Source organism: Sander vitreus, chromosome 9 (assembly GCF_031162955.1).
Source record: "Sander vitreus isolate 19-12246 chromosome 9, sanVit1, whole genome shotgun sequence".
Lineage (NCBI taxonomy): Eukaryota > Metazoa > Chordata > Actinopteri > Perciformes > Percidae > Sander > Sander vitreus.
Window position 1 is genome coordinate 7,009,368 of NC_135863.1, and position 24,043 is coordinate 7,033,410.

Below are 24,043 nucleotides of genomic sequence, written 5' to 3' on the forward strand. Positions count from 1 at the left end.
TAGGCTACTATACATTTTTAAATGTATTTACGTTTTCTGCTAATTAATATTTTTACTCCACTACTAATTAGAGATGTTCCCATACTGGTATCGGTATCGGCTCCGATACTGCCTAAAACGCTGGTATGGGGAAGTACTGGAGTTTATGCACCGATCCGATACCACATAATAAAGCCCTAAAGAAATTCTACGTTAAAGTAGTTTATTTATGTTCTTTTTATGTTATAACTGAATGTCAAACTGCATAATAAAAGAACGTTCTGTGGCATTCATGTTTCACAAAGAGTTTAACCTGAGCCAGACCGACAACAAAGATAGAAATAATATCACATCCATACAGGGATAGTAGTATACAATAACATAACATAATAAAATATATGACACACTGGTATCGGATCGGTACTCGGTAAGCAAAAAATGGTATCGGACCATCTCTACTACTAATGATGCTAATACTTTTGTAATTTTACTTGAGTACAATTGTGAATGCAGGACTTTTACTTGTATCAGAGCCCACCACCTCAGTGTATCAACTATTAAGTAGGCCTATATGCAGATTGACCCCTTTCAGAAAGTTCTGTTATTAGATGATATCCCATATTTGATTATCATTAATGACAAAGTCATATGGATGTTTTTAATGTTTAGGGTTGAACTAATGTGACCTAGTTCACATAGCCTACTGTTGGGTAGTCTAGTAATGCATCATATTTTACAGGATTATCATATCCAATCAAATCCAATCCACTTTATTTATATAGCATGATTTTAACCAACACAAGGTTTCCAAAGTGCTGCACAAAAAGATAAAACAGAAATAAGTAGAATAAATAAAAATATGCAAGTATACACATAAGATCAACACTCTACCTGGTGTTAAAAGCCAAAGAAAAGAGGTGGGTTTTAAGAAGATTTTTAAAATTAGACAGAGAGGAGGCCTGTCTAATGTGCAGAGACAGTCCATTCCAAAGTTTTGGAGCTGCAACGGCAAATGCTCGGTCCCCTCCATTACAATGCTTTCCTTGGAAATAAAGTTTAAAATATTTAAAATATAGGTAAAAGCATTACATCATTACCAGGGTTCAAAATTAGCACCAGCCACCAGCCAAATGCTGGTAAAATATGCAAATGGCTGGTAGATATCCTTCACTCATCAGCCAAAAAAGTAAAGTTAAACCATTGAGTGGCTGGTAAATTTTGAACGTTCACTAGCCATTTGGCTTGTGGACAAAAAAGTTAATTTTGCACCCTGATCATTACAATGTTTACTTAAAAGTACAAAAGCTATTTGTAATGAAATGGGATTTATGTATGCTATCAAAAGTAAGATGCATTCACAGATAAGCAGTGCTTAGGTCTAAATGTTGGAGCCATAGTAAAACATGTATTTCTTTGGTTGGAGTTAATTTTAAAATGACTCAAATACAGTAGGCTACTTGCGTAAATATAGGCTACTCAGTTGGCCATTGGTAATATTGGGTGAATCCCTCAATAACCGCCGGAAGTTGTATTTCTGCGACTCTGGCCAGCTTGATGCTCCGCTCCGGAAAAGCAGCGAGTTGCAGTGAAACGCAACGACTGAAGAGTGGAGGAGAGGAGAATGATGGGAGCGAATACCCTTAACTGAGCCAAATCTTACAGCGGACCCAGATATTATCTAGGCTAATTATTGTTCTTGTTCTGAATTGTCTCCACCAAGATGTCGGCGTCGGCGATATTTATCCTCGACCTGAAGGGAAAGGTAAGTTCGTGGCGACTTGTTGTTGGGGAAGTTAACATCAGGGTTACCAACGAAGCACCTGCTACATGAAAATGTGTAGCTATAGTCCAGAAAGGATATTTCCATTGATGCACTGTAGTAGGCTGTTACGTTAGACGATATGCCAGAATAGCCTACTTAGTTAACGTTACTTTTCCTAGTAAAGACAGGCTAACTTACAACTACTGTCTGTGCACTGTAACCTTCAAGAGAGCAGTCAGGAAGAGAGGCTCAGCTGACCAAACTCGTTTCACCAATGTTGAATATACAGAGGGCTTGTTCTTGTTCAGCGATGCAGCCTTTTTCTGTAGCCTGTGTTACGCGTCCTACTTCAAAGTTTAAAAACTTTAACGTTACTTTTTGCAAAAGGGAATCACTTAAAAAAATGACGGTGGCTTACTTAATGTGATAGGATTTCTTTAAAACATATTGCCAAAATTGTGCCTAGACAATAGATTTCTCTAGCCTATATTAGAAATGCATTTTGAGAGACTAACCTATATTTTAGGCACGTGTAGGCTACAGTATCAAGAGCTGAAACAACAGTTTTGACAAATCATTTAATGTCTTTTTTTTTTTTTTTTAATTTTAATCTGAAATACCAAACATTATCTGGTACCAGCTTTTCAAATATGAGGATTTGCTACTTTAATCTATATCATTTAGGGCTGGAACCAACCATTAAAACGATAATCTTGATAATCACTGTCTATAAAATGTCAGAAAATAATGAAAAAACACTGTTCCCCAGAGCACAAGGTGATGTATACAACAGTTCAAAACCAAAAGATATATTCGGTTAGCCTAACTGCCCGAAGCCTAAGGAAACCAGAAAATATTTACATTTGAGAGGGTGGAACCGGTGATATTTTTCTTTGCATTTTTGCTTACACTCTGCAAAATTCTTTTGGGCACATTTTTACAATTTTCTGACATTTCAAACTTTATGAGAACGTAACTGGCAGTTTTAACAATAATGAAAATAATCCTCGGGTGCCTCCTGATAGTATGTGAAAATTACTGTTTTTGAAATAGGCCTACATTTCTAAACATTCTCTAAAATCCATTGCGATTTTTTTTTTTTTTTTTTTTTGGTTGGTGTGCTATAGTATGGGGATGAAGAGGAAAAAGAACAGAATTTTCACTACCTTCACTAATTACTGCAAAACTCAGGTTTAACATCTAGGATAAACCTTACAGGGTTAATTTATTTTAGGGCAAGAAAAGGAATTGCTGAATAAGTCTTATGCGCTTGACAATACCCATCAGGGAACAGAATCCGACCCTCATAGCCTTCATGTCTGATACAGATTAAAGGTTTTCTCTTTCCTTATCTATCTATCTCTGCCCTGGGGCAAGTCAGTCTTCTCCCTCCCTCTGTCCTGACCTGAAGGCCTCTCTCCTCTACTCTATTACAGTTGTATTTTAGTTGCAATTAAAAATCCACTTACATGTACATGCAGAACAGGGTTAAAATATCCAAAATGACACCAAATATGAAAATAGTTATATAAGCAATATCTTAGATATCAACCAAAACCAATCATGTACAGGTAGACCGGTCACTCCAGTACACGCATTTCTAGACACAGTTGACAAAACACAGCTACTACAGAATCCAGTTTCCATCCCTGGCCGTTATCCCTCCACCCTCATGTCCCCTCCCCTCTAAGTTGTAACTCCTGGGCACTACATCGCACACTGCTGGCTGCTGGGACCTGCTATTAAATGTCAGGCTATTGAAATTAGCATGGGATCATTTGTTCAGTGTTTTGGGTTGTAATATAATACATGTGTAAGGTTGAACATTTTAGTCATACAGTGGTGGTTGTTATGGAGCTAGAGCTCTTAGTTTTGTATTTTGTTTTTATTTATTTATCAGTGACAGTGCACATGCATCCACATTATAGAGTGTAAATGTGCTAGATCAATCATTTTCATCAGTTCAATCAGTTTATTCTTGATTTTTAGCCACGCTCTTGGGATGGCCACCACTTTGGTCCAGACTGAAATATCTCGAAGTGCTCATATTATGCTCATTTTCAGGTTCATAATTGTATTTAGAGGTTATATCAGAATAGGTTTACATGGTTTAATTTTCAAAAACCACCATATTTTTGTTGTACTGCACATTGCTGCAGCTCCTCTTTTCACCCTGTGTGTTGAGCTCTCTGTTTTAGCTACAGAGTGAGGCATCACACTTCTATTCCATCTTTGTTGGGAGTCGCACATGCGGACCTAGGTAAGGACTACCAGCCAGTCAGAAGCAGAGTATGAGGGCGTGCCACGCTAGCAGCTAGGCGAGCATTATAACGTGTGTTACAATGTGACGCATGCTCGTCACGGAAGTAAAGGCTGGACTACAACAGAGCTGTTTGGAGCAGTTTGTGAACAGTGTTTTCTCTGGAAGATGGTAAGTCCCTTTGGGGTGGACTTTGGGCTTTTTCACTTTGTAAACCTATTTCATGCACAAAAAAGATATATAACACAATAAAGGAAACGGGGAAAAAGCCAAAAAGCATAATATGAGCACTTTAACAACTGTTTCATGGCTCAGCATAACATATTTTACAGACATTTGTGGTGCCCAGAAAATAAATCCTCATGATTTTGCTGATCCTTTGACTTTTCATTTAGCTTCATCATCAGGCCAAAAAGTTTAAATTGGTATTACTTTATGTCCAAATTACATTCCCATCAGATGTATCTATACTTTGTGTTTAGTGCTAATTAGCAAATGGGACCATGCTAACATTGAGATGGTGAGATGGAAGCTAAGATAGTGAACATGATAAACATTATATATCAGCTAAACATCAGCGTGTTAGCATTGTCACTGTGAGCTCATTGCACCGCCTCACAGCCTCACACAGCTGCCAGCATGCATGTTGACTCTTAGTTTTGTTTGAATTGGGAGTCTTATGCAACAATGAACATCTAGCTGTTGCGATAAAGAGGCACTGTGGGCATGCACAATGTTAAATGGTTGCAATTGATGGACCAACTCAGTGGCGTCTTTTTGCAGCCTTCAATGTGCCATTATTTCATCAACAAGTAACTCCTAACACCTCTGTCACTCTAAAACACATGTGTCAAACTCAAGGCCCACGGGCCAAATTCGGTCCCTCGCATATTTTGATCTGGCCCGCATATCAGTTTACGTTCACAATAGATTTTGGCCCGCTTAGTTGTGAGCCAAACCAAAAAGACAAGAAACTGTTTCACGGACTGCAGTCGACTACAGATTTGCCGACTTTGAGACTCAGAAATTGCCATAGAACCAGAGAGTTTACATATTCAGGCTGTTAAACAGGTTGTAAAAAAATGGAATCTTTGATTTGCTAAACCCTATGATGGCTAAGGAACTTTTTTGCTGACTTTTTAGGGCTTTATGTCGACCAAACTGTTAGTGAGAAAGCTATATGAGACACGAATAATACAGTCAAAGGTATTATTCAACTTTTTGGTTGAAAAAAAGCATGTCAAACATGTCTGGCCCTTAATGTGATTCTCATTTTCCAGTGTGGCCCTTAGTGAAGTTGAGGTCGACACCCCTGCTCTAAAACATGATCAGTATTCCATTATATTTTTCTCCGAGTGATAATGGAGTTATGCTTAAAGATGTGCGCTGTGATTGTTTTCTAAACCGTTGATGAGTGATACAAACTGATTTGAATTAGTAGAGTTTTTTTTCTGTTCCTGTTTGCCTTCCAATGAGGGTTTTCTGGTTGCCCAGTTCCCTTAAAGGGTCAACAGCGAGTGGTTCCTATTGATTTCACACACTGTAAACAGTCACGAGTGCCTTGTGTGTCCCAATAACTAAATCCCTGGATTGAGAATCCCTTTGTGACTTTTAAAGCCACCAGTGGTCTTAAGAGAAAACATGTTGTTATTGGTGTTGTTTTTGTGAAATTCAAGTAAAACAACAAAACTGGCGATTCTTCCAGGTTTAACCAGCACTGCATGACCACATTAAGAAACTATCATATTCTGCCGTAGAAAAATGCCATTTTAAACAATGCTACTTAAGTTCTACATTATTTCTCTTTCATACTATTCTTTATTGAGTATTTTATAAATAGGTGTCTATCTCTATATTATGCCTTATTTTCATGTTGCTGTGTTTAAGTGTTCAAATTGTATTTGTTTGTATTCCCTTCTGCCTCATTGTATCTGTTTTTTGTGCTATAACATTGCAATTTGTTTTTCTGAAGCTTTAATCTTCTACTCTACCTATTGTTATCTATCCCAGTTGAGCTACCCATCATATATGAATGTCACATAGGATTTAGATTTGTAGGAATGTAATTGGGGGATGTACTGTAGATGTAATGATATTTGTAGTAAGTATTCGTAAATGCCAACACAACTTAACAGAAAATGTTTTTATCAGACAGAACGGCGTCTTAACACACTCGGAGTAGAATTTAATGAGACCTGGATTATTAAGTAGCTGCGCTCTGCTTTGGGGCATGAAATCTGCTAACTGTTTGTGTGAGGTGTTCTGCCTCTGCTGAATATACGGTCTAATCTGAGTGAAACTGACACACATTTGAACAACGTGACGTGACATTGGTATGTTAACTCTTAATTAACCTGAAGGTGAAACATAAGATATTCTAAATCATAAGATAAGATATTCTAAAATCATCATTCTAAATCATCGTTGGTAAGGCCATAATTGTCACAGCTTCCAGTATTGTCAAAGGAAGAACCAGCAATCTGGCATGAACTTCCCTAACATTCAGACTGTGCTGATATACTCACATCCGTCATCAGCTGAAATGTCTTTTAGAAAACAAATGGCTGTTTGGCAAAAGAAAGTTAAACACGCATCAATACCGACAGTGGGACGTTAGAAACAGCAGAATAATAAAGCAGCCACAACAAATGTGTCACTAGTTTCCATTATACATGTGTTTGGTACTCAGTGATTCATTTATGTATTGTCTTGAGCAGAAACTAATCTTGTTCCACTCAAAAGTTTTAAGTGTGTGCGCATGACTTGATCTTTGTAACTGATATGTTGGTGGCACCGCTATGAACACTACTAGTGTTTTTGCTTTTTACCCTCTGCAATGTTCTTTAGGCCCTCATTAAGTGCAGTGTGGGTATAGTATGGATGAGCTTTTTGTTGTTTTGCACCATTTTTAATTTATCAATGGTGCATTTTAAAAAGGGCTGCAAACAATTATTAATTCATTATTTAGTCTACAAAATGTCAGAAATAAGCGAAAAAACCATCACACTTTCTCAAACCCCTCAAGATAATGTCGTCAAATTGCCTTTTTTGTCTGGCCAACAGTCCAAAACCAAAAGATATTCAGTTATTTGAGCTAGCCATTAATTGTCTCAGCACTAATTTCAAACCTACAAACCTTGTGTGTGTGTATATTCTGCATTAATAAGTATATCCGTCTATCAAAGGTTACTTTCAGAACTACAAAGCAAACCTCTGCATATCTCTTTCCAGGGCTCTTCAGAGCTTTTTATTGATGCAAACATTTGTCTATACCTCATTCTCTGTCTCCAGTGACATCTGAACTCTTCGCTCTGTGGTTTCTGTCTCCTCTCACAGAAGCCGAGCAGTGGCCTCTTCCTATCCTTTATTCTCCCTCAGATTACTTTACTTTCCTGGCATTTCCTTTTTGTTTATTTCTTATTTCCTTCTGCCTTTGTTGTATCTGCCTCTGTGTGACCCTTGCGCAACAGACTCCTCTAATGAAGAGTGTGGGTGTGTGTCGGTGTGTGTCGGTGTGTGTCGGTGTGTGTGGGTGTGTGTGGGTGTGTGTGGGTGTGTGGGTGTGTGTGTGTGTGAGAGATCTATATCCCTCAAGCGTAGAAACTTTGTTCTCTTTCTTCACTTCACTCTGTTCCGGACTCTAGCAAGACTGCTGATTCATCTTGTTGCGTGTGTTTCTACTAACATTAGGAGGTGTGGCGGTTTCTCAGGGCTAAATGAAGTGAATCTTCAATAATATCAAGATTCATTTAAAAATACATTACAACTGTGCAATTCTGTGATTAAAAACATGTACATTTCTGTTATGTTGTCCTCGCTTTTAATCCATGATTTAACACAAGTGCTATTGGCAGTGAAACTTGATCATCATCTTTTTGTTGTTTTGCACTGACATTCAACCTTTCAAAGGCAGAAATATCTATAGAACAGACTGCCCGCAGTCATAAGAGGCTCTATTTTTTAAGTATTGGGAAAGACTGCAATCATAGACAAATAATTGCTTGCTAGCTGTATTTATAAGCCCACACCCACCTTTGATTACAAACAGGTTCTCACCCTTTTCAGAGAGTTGGTGAAAGCTATTCTGGAAAATGTACCTCCTCTTTGTACTAACAAAGAGGAGGTCAAATACACACATGGAAAGTGGTTGTATTGAAACAAGACTACAGTCTGTGTACAGCCAAGCTAGCAGATACATTTGCACTAATTGGCACTAAAGACAAAGTACAGCTGAGGCTGATGGGAATGTCATTAGTTTTGCAGGTTATTTGAAAGTTTGACCTGATGTTGGCACTAAAAAGTCAGAGAATTACAATTCATCCTGAGGGGGACATCAATGTATGGAAAAGATTTCATGGCAATCGATTGAATAATTGTTGTCATTCAGTTCAACTCAAAACCACATGGTGGCACAAAAAAAAGTCAGTAGGATCCGTCCTATTGGGACCATGAATGTCTATACAAAATTGATGCAATAGTTGTTGAGATTTTATTTTTATTTCTATTTCCGTCCATGAGGTTAGGGTTTGTAGTCAGCCAGTGGCTCTTGAAACATGTTGAAGTTTGAGTGCTCAGGTTTGGTATCTCCATAATAATGTCTACTGCCTCTGTATTTTGTTCTTAACATTCTTAATCCAGGTGCTAATCTGCCGTAACTACATGGGGAACATGGACATGAATGAGATTGACCACTTTATGCCCATCCTGATGAAGAGAGAAGAGGATGCTGAGATGACACCTCTGGTCACCCACGGCTCCACACACTTCCTGTGGATCAAACACAGCAACCTTTACTGTATCCATTTGAGTTCATGTCTTTCTACTGTAATCTTACAGTCTTCCCAACAGTCACATCTGCAGAAAAAAAAAGAGTAAATATAAAATGTAGCAGAGATTTACAGCCCCTAACATATATATACCTGAATGGCCTTTGCCCTTAGCTGTCTCCAGCTCCATAAGAAGTCCTGTGCTTCAGGTCTCGGCAGCAGGCAGCTTCTCAGCTTCTGTTTCATCTCATCATGTTTCACAGCCAGTTAAAATTGAACAAAGATTCACGTTGATGTGTTATGCACTGTATATCCTCCTCTCATGCAAGACCAGGCAGTCAAACTTTCTTACACATATTAATTCAGCATGATATTGCAGTTGTGACTATGTGGGATAACCAGTGCACCGCATTAGACAACTGTGCTGTTTTACCCCCGTGGCCATGTTCTCAATTGCTTGCGACTGTGATGTATTCTGCTAACTTTTTATCTCATTGCATTCATCTAATAACCACCCACTGTCTCTGCACCACATGTCTCCATCTTGTCCATTTCTGGTTCATAACATTTTTTTTTTTAGCTCAAATACTGTCACTTGTAGATGCACAGTTGTTTCTTAACAGTTTGGTCTTCAGTGGTGGCATTGACGAAGAAGAACGCCAACGCTGCCCTGGTGTACTCCTTTCTTTATAAAATTATCCAGGTGTGTCTGTTTTCTGAGACTCAAATCCAAATCTTTAACTTCTACTTGCTACTTGTGTTCAGATTTAATTGTTGTTAAGTGATTATCCGTATCATGTTGGCGGAGGTCAGGGTCTATATCGGCAAAAATGCTCATCAAGGGGTCTTGGTTTAAAGGAGAAATGATGTGCTGACACCTCATGACCCCGTATAGTCACTTACCTGTCATACATTTTTTTAAAGTTTGTTTGTGGCTTGTTTGTTTAAACTCACTTACATTACTGTTAATGTAGCATGAAACACACCTTTTGTTGCTAAAGTTACCTGCGGTTTAAACCGAGATAGCAGATCATACAATTTAAATGGGGACCAATCAGAAATTAGTATTTTTAGTAATCATAGTATGCTTTTTCTGTGATTGCGATTTGATTATCACCAGACAACATGAGGTGCAACTACACCTCTTATTTCACTGGCTGTTTCAGCAGATGCCATAAACTGTACAATTTTCTTACCAACACACAATGAAAAAAAAGCACGAAAGTACAGCCAAACAACTTTCTATAATATAACATCTGACTGTTTGTGTCCGTAGGTATTTAAGGAGTACTTTAAGGAGCTTGAGGAGGAGAGTATTCGTGACAACTTTGTGACCGTGTACGAGCTGATGGACGAAGTGATGGACTTCGGTTTTCCACAGACAACTGATAGCAAGATCCTACAAGAGTAAGAAAACATTGCGGATTGCCGTGTCTATATGTTCATGCCTAATCATACTAGTGACTAATATTGACAAAAAAAATTTTTTTATAAGTTTTTCCTAAACCCAAAAAAAAACAACACATTTTTATATTTGACAAAACTTGGATCAGTGATGTGCATTGGCACTGTGTTTAGGCATTTTAAGTGTAACATTAATGCAACTGATTAAGGCTGTAATGCACGAAGGCACTCCAGTCTGATTTTAAGCTCAAGTGGTACCTGTATCATCCATCAGGGAACACAACATAAAAGTCTTTCAGTGAGATAACGGCTTTGTGTTTCACACTGTAAGTGACCAGCAGAGATGGGAGTACGCAATGATTCTGTTTGAAGTGCCAGTGGCTTTATTTGTTGTTTTTCATTCAACAACGTACAGCTGGTGACTAAAGCTTTAATGAATGGGAGAACTTTATTCAGCAAGTGAAATGAACTGAAGCAACTATTCTTGGGCTTCACAAGTGCTTTGTGTTCAGTGTACACAGGGTTGTTTTGCTTTTTCCCTTCCCTTTGCTCCTCTGAGAGGCATTTGTTTCCAGGGAAAGGCTAAAAATTCACTTTACAATACCAAAATAACATGTTTCTGTGTGCACATGATCAGTTTTGCTTCTAATTAATGATACACTTTATATTTGAAACTTTCATATTTGCATGGTACATTGTTAACCATTTTCATGTCTCAAAAGTAATTGGGCGTTTTCTCGTTATGTAATTGATGATTCATTTGATGCTGTTTGTGTCAGCAAGGCGTGTGTGTGTGTGTGTGTGTGATTTCAAACCTACATTGACTCTTTACTTGTTAATGTAACACACTATTGCTTTAAATCCATCAATATTGATTGTGTGTGTATATATTCTGCATTAATAAGTACTGTTCAAGTAAATCTGCTGAATCCGTCTATCAAAGGTTACTTTCAGAACTACAAAGCAAACCTCTGCATATCTCTTTCCAGGGCTCTTCAGAGCTTTTTATTGATGCAAACATTTGTCTATACCTCATTCTCTGTCTCCAGTGACATCTGAACTCTTCGCTCTGTGGTTTCTGTCTCCTCTCACAGAAGCCGAGCAGTGGCCTCTTCCTATCCTTTATTCTCCCTCAGATTACTTTACTTTCCTGGCATTTCCTTTTTGTTTATTTCTTATTTCCTTCTGCCTTTGTTGTATCTGCCTCTGTGTGACCCTTGCGCAACAGACTCCTCTAATGAAGAAAGTGTGTCTCTCTCTCTCTCTCTCTCTCTCTCTCTCTCTCTCTCTCCCCCTCCCTCTCTCTCTGTTCGTATGAACTTGCATTTGTGTGTGTTTGTTGTGATTGCTATTGTTATGCTAATCTGTCAGTTTGCTGCCAACCCCGCTGTACTTCCAGATCCTCTCATTAGCATTTCTGAGGGGTATCAGGGCAAAACAGAACAAGCAGCAAAGCAACACAACAAGCCAATCCAACGTCGATCTCAAGCCCACTTGTTGCCGCCTTTTATCTCCCAGCACTGTCTGACTTTGCTATGTGTCAACATGCATTCAAGACCCTTTAGGTGGGAAGAACTGGGACAGAAACCTAAGGAAAGCATTTTGCCTCAGTCCGTCAGTCAACCTTAAACTTGTTTATTTAGCACTTTTTGTTGTTGATTTGTTGTTTGATGTACAGTTGGACTGAAATCAAGACCTTTAAGTTTGTTTTGTGTTAGTGTATTCAGCTTTGATTGGCTTAATGGGTCATGATGAGGCTTGGCTAAGCTAACAGTTGACTCAATTTAGTGACAATGCGAAAGGGGTCACTCGTAGTGATGAGCTTCACAGAGCTTTACATCAGGTTTCAGCTCATTGTTTAGCTGTTCGGACCGCAGTTTTACTGTTTGGGTTCACTCTCACTGGTCTTATAGCTCTAAAAACCCAATGTACACTTCTTGCTCAGCACCAAACAGCAAACAGACAAATTTAGCAACTAGATATTTCCCACCAAAATATTTCCCACCAAAGACAGAGCTAAAAGACAGTAACAATTGGACTTACCTTCATCTGAAGGCCAGAAACATGACTTAAAATGGATTATAACGTTATTCTGTAACTGCTGGATGTGTAAATAAGTAACTTTTTACTAACAAGTTCACCATGTCAACTTAAAACTTCATGATATGTCAGTGTTTTGAAATTAAATGAAAAGAAAAAAACCGAAGGAACAACACAACAATTAGTAAAATCTGGTTACGTCAGTATTTTGAGTTCATATACTTTTAAACGGTTGAATCGATGGCACAGATATACCACTAATATTACTGATTAGATTTCAAATGACTCAATTTTCCAGAAAAGTGCTAACTTGTGGTCAAGTCAGTTTCATTCATGTAGCCCAGAATCACAAATGTGCCTCAATGGGCTTTGCAATCGACACAAAACGCCTTCTATCCTTATAACTTTGATATCTTCCCCCTGTGGTAACAGTGCATGTTGGTATGAGTTTTGCCATTGTGGTTAGCAGAAGCACAGCGCAATCTGGAAACGAGTCTGGAGCAAGACAGACACAGTATTAATACCCACGCTGTTTGACTTGTGCATAGCTACGAGCAGCCCATCTCTCAAATTAGACACTGCATATGAAACACAGATTCCTGTTGCTGTATTTAGTCGACTGAAAGGGAAGACCTCATACTTACACATACACATGGGACATCATATCTGACATTGGTAATATGAATTACAAGCACAATGGCATTCCAAAATTAGTACCCTGTCTGCATTAACACAATTTCAGCGGTGGTACCACGTCACCCACCTTGTTGCAGGCAGATTTTTTTGGTGGGGCTTCATAATTTCTAAACAGATACAGTCACAAAACATTGAATTTATTTGAAGTTATCAACATGGCATTGTTTCTGTGTTTGCTATTCTGCTGGCTTTGCACTTTCCCCCTTCTTTGTAAAAGAGGAGCATGAGGACAGCAGATCTGTGTGGAACATTGGGTCAGTATGTCATTGACTCTGGGGAAAATGCTCAGGCCTCTGGAGGAGGAGAGAAGGTGAGGGACAACTGAAAATAGGAGAGGAGAAAGCGGGAAGAGGTCAGAAGAAAAGACACGGGGAGAAAAGAGATTGCCTCAGAGATAGCGCAGTTTGACTGTCAATTTGTGTCTTTTGATTTGTGTTAGCAGTTTAAAATAGTAGCACACATTTTGGTTTTGAGCAATTGATGGACAATGAATTGAAGCAGATCTGAGGCACATGGCTGCAAAACATCTGTATCCCGTCCATTTGTGAATATTAGCCGCTCCTCCACAGCAGGTTCAAGTGCAGGTCAACAGCACCAATTCAGAATGTTTTTAACAGTGTTGAAAGCACCATTTGTTTTCTTGCCCTACCAGGTTGGTGTATAAATCCTCTGGCAGTCATTTGTAGGGTGATGACTTTGGTTATTTTTAGCCAAAAGTGCCAAATGAAAAAATCCTGTCTTTTGATACTTTGTTAAGTTGTACATTATAAAAACATGAAAATAATTAACATTCCCAATAGTGGAATAACAGTTTTGGACATTATATTCCAAGGAAAAATCGGGTGGCATAAATTAGAAGACAGCTGCCCAGGTAAAACAAGGCAGTGAGAAGTAAACAGTTAAAAACAGGCCTGGTCGCATGTTGTTTATCCAAGTACAGCTCCCTCTTATTCTCATGACAATTCATTATGTCTCCCTGGATACAGTCAAAGGATTGTTAAAACAAATGGGCTCTCTAGCTTGCACATTAAGAGACAACCTACAGTACTGTGCAGTTGCACCAATCAATATTTGTATGCATCAAATTAATAAATGTAATGTGAAAAAGAAGGGATGGGACTCCAGGTAAAGTTCCAATCATTAAGGCGTCCAAACCAATTCCTTAATCTTCTGTTGGCTCAAACCCTTTTAATTGATGCTGGGGTGTTATTTGACCAAGCAACACTGAATAGTTTAGCATCACGTAAACAAATGCATGCAAGTCATATTATCAGTGGCTGTAGTCACAATGGGTTTATGTAAATCCATTTTCCAATTACATCCATGAATAGCCTTCATACACCATGAATACCAACCTTCTTCAATTTGAAAAAGATGCAAATCTATTTTATGTCATGAGGTGATACAACATATAAAAAGCTTTCCTTAAGAGAGATTGGGTTCCTGTTTATTTTTCTTCAAATTACGAGTTATTTTGTTGATGAGACTTTATGATATTACTTCTCAACAGGTGCCAGTTTTTAAAGGAGATTACCAGATTGAATTATTATTTCACACTGCAGCCATTTGTTGAGATATTTCTTTAAAATTGGAAATTCGGTCTCTGTCTGAAGCATCCTAATGAGGAGTTTTCAGGTGTTCCACCCAGCAGGGTTACAGGCTGAATTTGGAAAGAGTTTGATGCATGTTAACGTTTTTCTGCCTTTGTCTCTTTCAGGTACATCACCCAGCAGGGTCATAAATTAGAGGTTGGGGCTCCTCGACCTCCTGCCACTGTCACCAATGCGGTGTCTTGGCGGTCAGAGGGTATCAAGTACAGGAAGAACGAAGTTTTCATGGACGTCATTGAGTCAGTAAATCTCCTGGTGAGGACAGTATTTGTTTTGTCAGCATCATAACGTACAAAGAATATTCTCAGAAAGTTCAAATTGACACAGCAAAAAGACAAAAAGGGTAACTGACATCGCAGACTTTTGTTTTGTATTGCATCTCTTATCATCATATCCATAGTCTATGTCCTTCACGTTCCACTTCCGGGATTGCTCCCGTGCCGCAGGAAATTCCGCCAGATGCATGTCTTTTTCGCCGATGTCCCTTTCCTTCTGCTTTCTTTGTGTTGACATTTTAAACTCCGGTGGATTTATGGGGACTATGGTTAACTGCTCCTCAGATCTCTGCAGGTTAAATCCAGACAGCTAGCTAGACTATCTGTCCAATCTGAGTTTTCTCTTACACGGCTAAAACAACTTTTGAACGTACACATGTTCCACCAAAACAAGTTCCTTCCCGAGGCTGTTTTGCAGCGGCTCCGAGCTGAGCTTAGCGCCACCCCTGACCATTGTGATTGGTTTAAAGAAATGCCAATAAACCAGAGCACGTTTTTCTCCCATCCCGGCATGCTGTGTGGACTAGCCAGACCCTCCTCAGAAGTGAGACTATCCTATCCATGATGTTTACTTAAAATACTGAATATTGTGATATTTTACAATGTAGGAAAATATAATATTATAATACTATATGATTATTAATTAATAAGGAACTTTTTTTCTTTCAATTGAATATATTTATTGGTTTTGTTGATTTTCCAATACAATAAAAAGGTCACAAGAAGCATACTGTAGGTACACATGCAGACAGAAAAACAGGAACTCTTAAATGCATATGACTGACTTTCCACCGGGCGCATCTGCGCTGCGTTCCGGATGTGCTGCAGTCCCCGCGAGCAATCGCTGCCATTCAAGTCAATGCTTGATATTCCACCAGCCGCGCCACGGCGCCTCCCAGAAGTGTGCGTGAAGCAGACACACACACACACACACACACACACACACAGTAATAATCAGATAATGTGATGTTATTAGGCTACATGATAAAACCCATTTAGATGAACATTTTATATTTTGAACTGAGGAATACAGACAAGGACTCAAGTTTCCTGGAGCCAAATGAAAAAGGACAGATTTGTATAAATGACTAGGCTGGTGCCTTTTAAACTCAAAGAAAGAAATGTATTGTCCTTGAAGCAACACCTCAAGGACGACTCAACACACAGTTGTAGGTTTTTATGAGTCAAAGAGAAACTGATAAGGTGTTTAAGAACTGCTTGAGAGCTGCAGCTGCCTCTTCCTTTCCTGTGACCAGGGACTTTTTGTAATGCTGTCAGAGTTTCTTTATCATCTTTCACATCAACACCTTGCTTTCATTTCTTGCTGGGAGTTTGTATGTAACTGAATGGCTGCTACTGATCTGTATCGTATCATCATTTTAAAAAAGGCACTTAAAGTGCACATTTCTATTTTCTAACAGTAAAGCTTGTGTACTTTTAGGTAAACTTTGTGGAGATTTGACTGTAAAGCTGATATCCTACCCATTTAAAAAAAAAAGTGATCACAATGCTGTTCTCCAAGCATGAATTTATACTTCTCTTGCTTAATGCAACGCCCTGCTCTTCTGTCTATAGGTGAACGCCAATGGCAGCGTCCTGCGGAGTGAAATAGTGGGCACTATCAAACTCAAAGTGGTCCTGTCGGGGATGCCTGAACTCAGACTGGGCCTCAATGACAAAGTGTTGTTTGAAATCACAGGCAGTAAGTAACAGTGAGTCATCCTTAGTGTCATAAATGTCTTATTAAAAGTGTTTACGAGGAAACGATAGAATCACATAGACAGTAAAGTTGACTTAAATCACATAAAATTAATATGAGAGAGGATAAATTGGCAAAGTTAGCGTGGATAATTTAAGTATAGTTATATCTTAAAATACTTTCCCCTGGTCACTGCTGAGGTTCCGCCCTGGGTACGTGTATGGTTTGAAATTGCTGATATTTACAAAACAGACAACTGTTTAGTTTGACAAAATTGTAGTGCTATGTGTACTGTCAGGCAGGGGTCATAGGTTTATCTCATTATCTGTCTTCCTTTCCAATTCGACTTTGTACCTTGCTATAGAGAGGCGAAGTCCCTCCCCTTCCGGTGGACCGCCATGGGACCTTAACTCGGAAAAAATATGAATGGTAGTGAATGGGGAAAGACAAATTTATTTTTTGATCCCGTTTGAATTGAGCCATGAATTACACATATGATGTTCATCAGTTTAATAGATAATTTCGCAAGTCAAGAAAGTCTCAGTTTACTGTTAAACTGTTGAACAACTGTGAAAATCCGTAATTAGAAAGACTACACACTTCAAAGTCGCATGGGTGACGTCTCGCTAAACTACGATGTCTGCGTGTATTGTACCGGGGATGTAACGTTAACTCAAATGAGCAGCGGATCTTGCTTGTTCTTTTGCTTATCTGCTGAAAAACACTTCACTGGATAAAACACATCAGGAAAGATAACGTTACATGTGTTGTGGAACAGAGCTAAGCTAGCTAGCTAGCGAGCAAGTTGAGCATCAAGCCTAGGTGACGTAAGTTGTGTGAGACGAGAGATGTAGTTCAATGAGCGGTTTCACACAACTAGGTGGTCATATGACAAACCTACGGCTAACTGAGACTTTCTTCGGTTGAAAAATAATCTTATAAATTGACGAACATCAATTCAAACGGGATAAAAAAAATAAAATATATATATGCCTCTCTACGTTCACTACCGTTAATATTTTTTACGAATAAAGGTCCCATGAGGTCCACCGGAAGGGGAGGGACTTCACCTCTCTATTGGTATTGGTACTTTATTTTGCATACTGAGCTGACAGCGACAGACTGTCACTCACAAGTGGCATGTGAGAGGAATATTTGCAAGATTGTCTTTATCTCAAAGTGCCTAGATAGATAGATAGATAGAGAACCTGTCCACAGGGGTTTAATTGTATTTTGAATTAAAAAATAATTCACCCTAAATATAAGTTTGCGTCAAAAATCTACTAGAATAATGCTTAAATGCCAGAACATATTTGTAAATATGCTACTGGTTGATGGTTGAGCGCTGGCTGTAAACTCATCCTAACACTTCCACTCTCACCTCCCCTTTCTATCTAAACCCCTCACTCCTGCAAATCTCACACTCGGCTTAGCTTTCATCTTTCATCTCCTCATCTTCCTTTCCCTCTCCTACTACTTTCCCAATTTTCCCCCTTACGTCTCCCACTGCGACATCCCCCCCTTGTCTATTCCTGCACCCTCACCCGCTTCTCCCTCTCATCTCCCTTTTTTCCTTCCTCTCTTTTGCCTACATTTCTTCCCCCCTACCACTTCTTACTGAAGGCGAAAGCCCCCATCATGGTCTAGCCTCTTTGCCTCAAATAATCCTCACCCCAGGCTACAGCCCTGCAGATAAAAGGTGAGGGTCTGTGGATATCCTGTATATGCAGCCCACAATCCCCCCGCTGTGTTTTGAAGTCTGGGAAATAACATATCCTCAGAAAAAAAAAGATCAGAAATCATGATCAAACAAACACACTGACATATCTGACAGATACAGCAACGCCCACAATCTCACGCTGAATGTTTATACAAATATTACAATGTGTTTTGCCCTCTCATCCTCAGCAGTTACACTTTTTTACATATCATTTGGCAGTCATTTGGCATTTATCGTGTTTGCCTGATCTGCACATTTTATCACAGCTGGATGCAGCCAAAATGGGAACATAAGTCATTTAACACTGCCCTCTGCAGGCAGATGTCCATCATTGTCACTACAAAGGACAGATAGAAATGTCATACAAGTTACAAGTCATAGTATTTTCTGATTTTAAAACTGGTGAATGAAATTACATAACCCACAAAAAAAACTTTTTAGACATCAAAAGTAGTATATCAATAGTCAGTCAAGATGAACAATGATTCAAATATTTGATCATTTGTAACACTTGTGTGTCTACACCTGCTCACATGTCTCTTAGATTAACCACAATTACTTGTCAGAGGTGTTTGTCTGTTTGTTTGAAGCTTGTGGGTGTGAGTGTTTGTTTTTGGCCTGTCCAAAGACAGTATGAGCTGAGGTTCAGGCTATTAACATTAGTTTTCATTATCAATTCATCTGCTGATTATTTCCACATTAATTGTCTTAGTAAAAAAATGCCGTAGGTGACATCCTCAAACCCCCTCCCCCCAGAGAGGACGGAGAGTTGAATATGTTCATATATTCTTTTACCTCATACCATACATTAACCATATTAAGAACGATAGGATGAGCAGTATGTGTTCTTAAGTACTTTAGCTTGGCTGAATACAGTACCTTATAGGAACCTGACTCTATGTCCATCCAAGACGGAGCATCTCCAGAAAAAAAATAGAACATCATAGTTCTCAATTGTGTTGCTTAATAGTAGCAATAAAGATTTTGACATTTCAGCCCCCCAATATCAAATGGAAGATAAAGCAGAGATAAGCGGATTGGAGGATATTTCTTATTCCATATAAATTTACTGAAGAGTGCTGTGAGTTTCTCAAACATTCCTGCAGGTGGCGCGAGAGGGATATTTTGAAATAAATACATGAATTGAGGCAATATGTTCATTTTTAATATAGTTATTCTCCCTATCATGGACATAGGTAAGGACATCCACCTTTCTATAGTTTTTATGCACTGAGTTCATTATTACTTCATAGTTTGTTGGTGCTATAGTTTCTAAATGAGGTGTTATTTTGATGCCCAAAAATGTGAAATTAGATGAGAGAGAAAGATTCTTTTAATTTCCGTGAAGCAGCATTAGTTTAGTTTAGTTAGTCAGTTAGTTTTACTATTGTTTCATATTTGATAAGGTGCAACTAAGAAATATTTTGCATTTTTGCTGGAAAGTTGACTTAAATGATTATTCGACTACCAAATACATTTTCTTTCAAGACCATAATCCCCTAATCACTAGGTATCCTGTGCCCTGGAACTTTAAATACTAAAAAAAGTCTGACTTAAGTTCTATCTGGCCATGTGTGTCAGTGATACCACAGCACTGTAAGATGATTTCTAATTCCATTATTAAACAGTTCCCTGTGTCTCTTTGTTTACTGTGCGACAGAAGACAGAAAACCGATTAGGTTGCTCGCGTCTGCTGCTGTGTATTAAAAGCACGGAAACAGGTGAGAGCAGCCTTAAAGGTGAACCCCAGGGGACGCATGTACACAAACGTACACACACACACACACACCTGCCTCTTCTTCCGCCCCTGAGGTCCTAGCAGTGACAGACTGTCCCATATGACCTTTATTTCCTGTCTTCTTGTGCGCGTGTGCGTGCTTGTCGGACATTAAAAACAAACAGAAATAGAGACTGAGAAAGATAGAAACCGTTCTTAAGGGCTTTCCTGCTTTGCTTGTCCAGGAGTGTTGGGCTCTCCCTAGACCTGACCTCAGCCAGTCCCCTCTCAGGCATGAGGAAATGTCACACACACACACACACACACACACACACACAAGAAAAATCAATAGGAAAACAAGCAAGTAGCAAGCAAACATGCATAAACCTATTCACGTAAAGGCACTCATGAGAGAGAACAATGAACAAGGAAGCTACACACACACACACACACACACACACACACACACACACACACACACACACACACCTCTCTCTTACCTCACCTCTGACAGTGCTTGTCCAGGGTTGCATTCAGAGCAGGTGAGGCAGGCTTTAAGCTGACTGTTGAATAGGGGATTTGGTTGAAGGCCCACAGTCATTACAGCAGTTTTCCACCACTCAGCACCCTCCATTATCCACACAGGAGGACATCAGGCTTTCTCCAGCAGACTCCAGATGCCACAATTAAGGAAGTCGTGCTTTTTACGGCCTATTGCAACGGCGCTGCACTCTTGCTCCACCCTTGAGAGGAATTGTCTGGGAAAGTCTAATTCTTTTAACGGAGAAAAGTGATCTAGCCGACACAATCTGCTGATTTTTGTCTATAGCAGCCTCTAGTACTCCTGCAGAGTTGTAGGTAAGATAAAGGTTATAGAGTGCTGCTTAATTGGTCACTAACTATACTGTGCTAACCATACTCCTAATTATTCTCCAGTGCTATTTAGGTGAGAGGTCAATTAACAGAAAATGAGTCAACAACAAATTTATTAATCAATTAATAATTTGTTGTTTATCCAGCAAAAATGCCAGCTATTCAAATGTGAGGATTTATTGTATTTCACAGTGTTTTTTCATCAATAAACTCAGGATTAATATCTCCCCCGGTAGCTATCTGTGTCTGTCAGGTTTTAAACACCTCAACTGATAAAGGGTTGTGGACTTAAGCAGTCATATTACTAATGATATAGTGGTGAAAAACAGTGTGACATCTCCCATTGGCATTGACTTTCCTGTAGGCGTATTTCACGAAACAAGACCATAATAAAAGATCTGCATTAGTGTAGTAGGCGGATTCATTTCACAAACAGTAAATCAGAAGCTTTTGACAACAAAGCAAATTGCGTTTTTTACTTGGCAGAGTAATGGGGAAAAAAAACCCCCGCCTCTTTACGACAGACAGATATGTGTTTTTGTCTGAAGTGTTTTTTCTCACTTTTACAATATTCATTATTGTAAAAGCTAGAAACATTATTATTCTACAATAGTTGTTTACTTTGTTGTGTATGTGTGGATGTATTTGTGAGGCAATTGAATGGGCTTCAGTGGGGGAGAAGATGATGGCAAGAGGTTGAAGGCACACAGTGTGTATTCTTGTGTGTGTTTGTGTGTAGCAGCTAAATAACTGTTCGGTGGGGGACAGGAATGGGGCAGATGGATTTGTTAGCACACTGCGCGTAGTGTGTGTGTGTGTGTGTGTGTGTTGAATGTCTTGACCTTGATGCTGCGTGGAAGGCTCTCAATCTTTTTTGTGTGTGTATGTGTGTCAGGAGAGAAGAGTAAGACAGTGGAGCTAGAGGATGTGAAGTTTCATCAGTGTGTCCGTCTGTCACGCTTCGAGAACGACCGCACCATCTCTTTCATCCCCCCCGACGGCGAGAGCGAGCTCATGTCCTACCGCCTCAACACTACAGTGAGTGGGACACACAAACAAACTTCTCTCTTTAACACACACACACACACACACACACACACACACACACACACACACACACACACACAAGAGCACACTTCTCATTTGTCTCACAGTAAGGTGTGTACACAGTTACCATCACAACCTAGAAAGTTCATTCTTTATCTCATCTTCCTCGCACACAACACAAACACATTATGTCTTAAGACTTTTATGTTGCAGTAATTTGGTAGATAATTGCTGATATTGTCTTATCACAGATATTGACGTATATGTTGGCAGATATGTAACTATAACTTTAGCATGTATTTTAGACCCTTTTTCTAATTTAATTTTGAAAATGTTTTTTTTTTTGTACTGTATTGATTTAACCTCCCAGTGAAAATGTACTGTTCAAAATGTACCGTGTTCTATTTGCTGTTGCTGTCATTATTGATAAAGTTTATTGTTCAACTGCAAAATATCTTTGAAAGACGATCACGTCTGCTCATATCAGCATCCATTACTTGATCAATATCAATCAATCTTTCAGCTTCAAAGGTTTCTTGTACTTTACTAGAAGGCTGTACAGTACATGTGTCCTTTCTAGATTAACAGAGAAAAACAAATATCACAGTAATGAACTATGTCATAACACAACACACAATACACAATCAATTTGTTACACTGATAGTCCTGTGACACTATGTCCACAGGGTGTCAATACAACATCAGATATACTGATACAATTTGTCTCAAAGGAGAATAAAGTAGGCAGCCAAGAAACTAAGAAAAGCTTATACTTGCTTGTAGTATTAACTTACATCAAATTCTCACACTGAGAAATAAACAATATGACTGCAAGTGCTTGTTAATGCGCAGCTACTATGACAACTAATATGTTTCAAGACAAACAGCAGTCCCGTTTGTCTGCTCAGCCACATGTTGCCACTCACCCTGTCCAGTGAACCAGAAGATACTTGAGAAAGCCTGAAATCTACGTGAACTGCGAGCTGTCGAAGCAGTTATTGTCTCCCTTGTACACACACAATCTCTCTCCCTCCTGTCCACTGTGTCACTCCGGTGATGTGTGTTGTAGTGAGGCACTTCAGCTCTGTGCTCGCCCCCTCTGACCTATTCCACACTCTCTGTCTCCGACAGGTGAAGCCTCTCATATGGATTGAGAGCGTGATTGAGAAGTTCTCTCACAGCCGCGTGGAGATCAAGGTGAAGGTAAGGATGAGTGACACATAAACACACACACACACAGAATACCGTGTTCCTATCCACTCGTCTAGTCCCTTCGCTTATTTAGTATTTATGATGCATACTTCTCAGGTGGATTACCACATACCATCTGTTTGAGGCAGTGACGGCCATACAGACTCAAAATAACAAGCCACGGTGTGCATAGTCTCGCTTTGCCAGACCATCCTTCACAGCGCTGCAGAGGAGGGTCTGGCCATGCTCTGGTTTATTGGCATTTCTTTAAACCAATCACAATCATCATGGGCGGCACCAAGCTCTGCACGGAGCCTCTGCAAAATAGCCTCGGGAAGGAACTTGTTTTGGTTGATCGTGTACGTTCAAAAGTTGTTTTAGTTGTGCGAGAGAAAACTCAGATTGGACAGATAGTCTAGCTAGCTGTGTCAATTTACAATGCAGAAATCTGATGAGCAGTTAACAAATAAGTCCTTATGAATCGACCGGGGTTTAAAATTCCAACACAAAGAAAGCGGAAGGAAACGGACATCGGCAAAAAGACATGCATCTGGCAGAATTTCCTGCGGCACCGGAGCAATCCCGGAAGTGAAACGTTGTGGATATACACTACATTGTGCATAATCGTAAAGACCTCCTCGATTTTGAATTTGGATGTGTATGCTCTTTTGTTTATTGTAAAGGTGTCAGATGACATTTGAACTCGGCCCTCTGTCACCCTCCACAGGCTCGGAGTCAGTTTAAGAGCCGGTCCACTGCCAACAATGTGTCCATTCTGGTGCCAGTGCCGAGTGATGCTGACTCACCCAAGTTCAAGACCAGCACAGGCAGCGCCAAGTGGGTGCCCGAGAAGAGCGTGGTGCAGTGGAACATCAAGTCTTTCCCTGTTAGTGTTGCAAAATATCACAGCTTACAGTATATCAACTATAACTATACTAACTATAACGACTATCTGGTTTTAAAGGCAGATCAGCATCAGTATAATACACAGTGGGGAATAAGTA

At 39.4% G+C, this 24,043-nt stretch overlaps 1 protein-coding gene across 1 annotated transcript in view; it reads left to right on the plus strand.

The window, feature by feature from the left end:
* Positions 1–1,622: 1,622 nt before the first annotated feature.
* ap1m3 (adaptor related protein complex 1 subunit mu 3) overlaps positions 1,623–24,043 on the plus strand; it is a 30,796-nt gene continuing 8,375 nt past the window's right edge. The window contains exons 1-9 of the mRNA XM_078258483.1: positions 1,623–1,741; positions 8,640–8,796; positions 9,403–9,470; positions 10,044–10,174; positions 14,625–14,772; positions 16,368–16,494; positions 21,697–21,839; positions 22,980–23,051; positions 23,767–23,925. Coding sequence (XP_078114609.1) covers positions 1,700–1,741; positions 8,640–8,796; positions 9,403–9,470; positions 10,044–10,174; positions 14,625–14,772; positions 16,368–16,494; positions 21,697–21,839; positions 22,980–23,051; positions 23,767–23,925 — 1,047 coding nt within the window. The 5' untranslated portion in view covers positions 1,623–1,699. The remainder of the gene's footprint in view (positions 1,742–8,639; positions 8,797–9,402; positions 9,471–10,043; positions 10,175–14,624; positions 14,773–16,367; positions 16,495–21,696; positions 21,840–22,979; positions 23,052–23,766; positions 23,926–24,043) is intronic.